The sequence below is a fragment of the Cariama cristata genome, unplaced genomic scaffold, assembly GCF_000690535.1.
Source record: "Cariama cristata isolate BGI_N322 unplaced genomic scaffold, ASM69053v1 scaffold9601, whole genome shotgun sequence".
NCBI classification, from domain to species: domain Eukaryota; kingdom Metazoa; phylum Chordata; class Aves; order Cariamiformes; family Cariamidae; genus Cariama; species Cariama cristata.
In genome coordinates, this window is record NW_009599837.1 from 1 (window position 1) to 4909 (window position 4909).

At 52.8% G+C, this 4909-nt stretch overlaps 1 protein-coding gene across 2 annotated transcripts; it reads left to right on the plus strand.

The window, feature by feature from the left end:
- The first annotated feature begins 55 nt into the window (after positions 1-55).
- WBSCR22 (Williams Beuren syndrome chromosome region 22) lies at positions 56-4909 on the plus strand. 2 transcript variants are annotated; one of them, XM_009709817.1, is made up of 10 exons: positions 56-147; positions 330-412; positions 510-606; positions 1433-1529; positions 1894-1944; positions 2526-2611; positions 2754-2799; positions 3110-3171; positions 4276-4365; positions 4517-4909. In XM_009709817.1, exons 1-10 carry the CDS (start codon positions 80-82, stop codon positions 4569-4571), a joined length of 735 nt encoding a protein of 244 aa, XP_009708119.1. In that variant the 5' UTR covers positions 56-79; the 3' UTR covers positions 4572-4909. The 2 variants fall into 2 exon arrangements, with proteins under 2 accessions (XP_009708119.1, XP_009708120.1); XM_009709818.1 differs by having other exon boundaries at positions 59-147; positions 555-606; positions 4517-4878.

Sequence of the window (4909 nt, forward strand, 5' to 3'; positions counted from 1 at the left end):
TCGCACCGCGGGATTGCCACCTGCCCCCCATGCCCTGGCCGTGCCTTGCAGCTCCCGAGTGGTGGAGATCCAGTCGCAGATGTCGGAGCGGGCTGTGGAGCTGCTGGGACTGCCTGAGGACCGGCCGTGCCTCCTCCTGGATGTGGGGTGAGCACGCGGGGCATCTGGGGCTTCAGCCAGCCGCCACACTGGGGCCAAACAGGCGCCTGGGGGCGAGGGGCATCCACATCTCTCTGTTGTGGGCTGGGCTGCTGTGGCCTTGTGGCTGGCCGGCATTGCCCTCAGATCAGGGCCGTGATCCCTGTGCTTTCTCCCCTTCCTCTCTTCAGCTGCGGCTCTGGGCTGAGTGGGGATTACATCTCCGACGAGGGTCACTACTGGATTGGCATGGACATCAGCCCTGCCATGCTAGGTGAGCAGGCTCTCCTCCCCTGCCACCCTCGCCTCACCTCAGAGGTGGTCCCCAAATGTGTGAGCTGTTTGCCTGAGCCGTGCTCTGTTCTGTGCAGATGTGGCTGTGGAGAGGGAGGTGGAAGGAGACCTTCTCCTTGCAGATGTGGGTCATGGCATTCCTTTCAGGCCTGGCATGTTTGACGGTTGTATCAGGTGAGTTTGTGCACATAAGTGAGCTCTCTTGATACTCCACATAACTGCGTTATCTGTACAGTATATGTGGTCCACCTATGGTGCATAATAGATGACGGTGACTGTCCTTATCAGTCACTCTCTTTGCTCTGTGCAACTTGACTTCACCTCTCTGGGGCAAGCTGCTGAGATTCTGGATGGTAGAAGCAGCTTCTGACAGCTGTTTCCCAAGTGCTGCTTGTCTCTTTTTTGTGCTGGTGAGCTAGAAAGTTTATTGAAGTAAACAAAATCGGGGATATTGTCAGGAAGGTTGAGACCTGCTCCAAGGGGGAAGACAGAAAGTATGTTGGTACCATTGCTCAGCTGCAAGGTCAGTCCCCGGATCAAAGTTTTGATAGTTGGTTTTGGGATGAAGGGCTAGGTGAAGGGGACAGAAACACTTTTCTGCTTAGAGAATACCTCAGAAAGGTGCTGGGAAGAAGCAGGGACTGTCCGTTGCTGATCCAAATGCTCTATTTGGGATTGCTCATTGGCAAAACCTGCATGGCCATGCAAGGGCCACAGCTAAGCACTTGAATTACTTGAGCACCTGGGCTAAAGGGATGCTTGGTGATTCTTTTGTGCTTGAATAACTACTGTGCCTTGTTGAGTTTTGGCATAATGAGTCTCCAGAGGGGTTAATGTAACTGCAAAACAGAAGGCAAAGCTACATGGAGAAAATGAAATCCTTTATCTGACACCTAGCACATACTTAGTGCTGGAAGTAAGCTCAAAAGGAGGTGACAGGCTCTTCAAAAGAATTGATGACTCAGTGTCCGGGGCGGGGGGGTCTTGTTTCTTTTCTCAGTATTTCCGCAGTGCAGTGGCTTTGCAATGCTGATAAGAAATCACACAGCCCTCCAAAACGCCTTTATCGATTCTTCTCAACTCTTTATACTGCCTTGGTAAGTGTCATGCTCTCCCAGTCAGGCCTCTGTCTACTTCTACATCCTCCCCAGTGCATTTTAGCAAGATATTTTAAGTCAGGTATTTTAAGTAAATGCTATTCTGAAACAGAGGACTGTCAGGAGCACCCATTTCTTATCTCTTTGCCTGCCTGCATGGTGTCTCATGATTCTCTGATCCCTGCTGTTACCCCCGTGCCTTGCTGTGCTGTGGAGGAGCTGGCTCTGCAGTTTGAGCAGCTCTCCTGGGAGAGTTCTCCAGGATGCTTTGGGGAGGTGGGCGCTAGTGTCTGGGCTAGGAATTGGGTGACTACAGGGGTTGCCTGCACTGAGAGAGGCTTGTGACTGACTTTATATCCTGTAGGCCCGAGGATCCCGAGCCGTCCTGCAGCTGTACCCCGAGAACTCAGAACAGGTACAGGACATCAGTCAGTGGGGAAGAGGTACAGGCAGAGTCAGGCAGAGAAGTTGTGCGCAGTTTGGGGCTCTGAATATATTGTGTTTCTCCACATTGGGTCTGTGTCTCTGTCCTTCCTGCCATCTGTAAAGCTCCTCAAGAGCCCCCAAAAAACCTATTAGGAGAATGCCCTATGCAATTTCTGTTGCTTCACAGATTGTCTTGGGCTGAGCCTTAACGAAATTGGCAGGACACAATCTGAATCTGCTGTCCTGGATTTTCCCCTGTGTGACTGGGTTTGAAGACCAACCTGTAGTCATCAGCACTGTACTGTAACGCCCCAGGGCTGGAAAATGCAACGCATGATCCCTCTCCTAGAGAGTCTGCTGCACCAATTAACCCAGGCTACACTGAGGAGCAGGGAGAACTAAATAAAAGCAGCAGACTGGTGTCCGCATGGTACTGCAGAACTGGGAGCTTGGTGCAGAGTTTAACAGGATCTTTGGCATGCGCGGTTAGCTGTGGTCAAGCCCAGAGGTCTCTTGGGCATTGCTGGTGGACGACCGCTAAATAATTTTTGCATATGCTGCTTTTTCCAGCTGGAGCTCATCACAGCCCAAGCCATGAGAGCTGGCTTTACTGGGGGAATGGTGGTAGATTACCCCAACAGCGCCAAAGCCAAGAAGTGAGTCCTCTGTGTGTGTGTGTTTGATACAGTCTTGGACAGAGGTTAGAGCTGATCTGCTGTAAACAATCTCAGTCTTGCTTCGGCACTGGGAATCGTATACTGAATCCTAGCTTCATAATCCTTATTCTTGTTCTTTCAGGTTCTTCCTTTGTCTCTTTGTTGGGGCATCTGGCACGTTACCGAAGGTGAGGAGCTCCACGAGGCAGCGGAGTTGCTTTCCTGACCGCTGGGTCATGTGGAAGAGCTGTGGGCAAGAGTGGGACCCAGACAGCCCTGCGCATGCAGATGTGACTTTGTTTATACCTTTGCTGTCAGTCTCACCAACCCCTGGTCTCCCTGATATCTGGTTTCTTTGCCACAATTTCTGGAAGTCCAGTTTGTTCCTGCTCCAGTTCTCCCCTTTGGAGAGCCCTGAGTCCCTCTTAATTTAGATGGCATGACTATTAGCTCTGTCTGCTCCAGAGGAGAGTGCAACTTCCCAATTTTGCTTTTCAGGGCCTTGGTACTGAGTGTGCTGATGGACAAGAGATACAGCAGGCAAAGTTCACCAATGAGAGGTATCGTGTACGGAGTGAAGCTGCAAGTTCTCCCCAAGCAAGGAGTGTGGGGTATATTAGAGCTGGGTTTTGCTGACTGAGGACCGCAGCGCTGCCATGTGAGAAGTGACTGAAGGGAAGGGACTGGGAGGACTCTTGGTAGCCCAGATGGGCACTGCTTTATCTTACTGAAGGGCCCCAGACACAAGAAGTGGAATGGGTTTGGAGAGCTTTGCTATGGTGTTGTGGGGCTGTTGTTGATGCTTACCCTAGAGCTGCAGCTGAACATTCAGTTTGAGGTGCACTTTCTGTCTGCGCTTGGCTCTCTAGCTCAGTGCTGTAGCATAGGCCAGCGGTGATGGGAGGGGGAATGTTTACAGTGCTGGTGATACCAAGCATGGCTTTTTTTTTATTGGGGACGAAGGCTGCTGTGCCTGAAGCCTGGTGTTCCCTTTCTTCTGGCGTCAAATTCTTTGCTTAGCTCTGCTTAGCTGTGGCCTAGGGGGTTTGTCCTGCTGGCCAGGTCTCCTCCCATTGTAGTGGTGCAGGGAGGAGCCCCTCTTGCAGCCAGTGGGAGAGACAGAGAACAAAAAACAGAGGAAAGTCGTCGTGGCTGCCAGGAGCTTGTGGCTGCCATGTTTTCCTGCCTCTTACACTGCTCTTCTCTGCTCCAGGGGGTACCTGGTCTTGGAGGGCAATAGCAGAACTGGCAACTTGTTGGGCCGCCAGAGGCTGTGTCTGCTTTGTTTGGAGTAGAGCAGACAAGGGGAAGGTGGTTGTGCTTGAGCCTGTATTCCCCCAAGATCCCAGGGGCCAGTGTGCTGTTGGTGTGTGAGATAGGGCACAGGGGAGTGTGAGCCTGCTGCAGCCCATGGAGGGTAGGTATCCCTCGGCTCAGAGCCAGGGCTAGAAGCAGCCTCCTCCCCCAGTGCATCTGGAGTTGGACTGTTTGGCCACTTGCCCCAGTGCTGCCTGAGCCTCTTTCATCCCAGAGGTGGTGGGAGGGATACTGGCTGGTTTTATGAGGCAGAGGGCATGTTCAGTTCTGGGTGGCAATCCTCCAGGGCAGAAGATTGTGCCCCTGCGCCCCAGTTCCTCTCCAGCTGCTGTCCGCTTTCTCTGTAGGACACGGTTCAGAAACGCCAAGGGCAAGTCTGTGAAGAAAAGCCGGGACTGGATCCTTGAGAAGAAGGAGCGTAGACGGCGACAGGGCAAGTAAGTTTAGCTGGGTCCTGCCTCAGCTGAGGTTAGCTGTGCTGGTCTGGCCTGCTGTCACCTGTTCAAACTCCTGCCGCGAACCCACTTACCTTCCTCTCCCAGAATGACCTGTGGGTTGTGCTTAGTTGCTCCCTGCTTTCCTCCACAGGGAAGTGCGAGCAGACACGAAATACACAGGTCGAAAGCGCCGCCCTCGCTTCTGAATTGCTCTGGACACTGCTGGCATGGAAGATGGTGTGTTGGTCCCTCCAGCGAGCCTCCCATGGATGGCACAGATGGGCAGCCCAGGCCTGGGACTAGCTGGGACAGATCATTGTGGCTCTTGAAGGTGTAAACGGTCTCAGATGCTGCCCAACAGCCAACAGCAAAGCTTCCAGCCCTGTTTTCCTGGTGAAGGTAGAGTGGCAGACAGTGTTCTGGCCGCTTGGTGTCTGCAATGCCATTGCTTATCTTCCTGAGAGTGCAGTGAGCCATCTGGAGCTCCAGGTGAGCCAGAACATTATATCCAGCCTCCTCACTAAACAGTCAATGAGTCAGAAGT

Bases quoted from the DNA above. Each gene is read 5' to 3' on its own strand.
- WBSCR22 (XM_009709817.1), top strand. From the start codon at position 80: ATGTCGGAGCGGGCTGTGGAGCTGCTGGGACTGCCTGAGGACCGGCCG. The intron at 2,612-2,753 runs GTGAGTCCTCTG...TTGTTCTTTCAG, and splicing joins AACAGCGCCAAAGCCAAGAA to GTTCTTCCTTTGTCTCTTTG. The intron at 3,172-4,275 runs GTATCGTGTACG...CTTTCTCTGTAG, and splicing joins GCAAAGTTCACCAATGAGAG to GACACGGTTCAGAAACGCCA.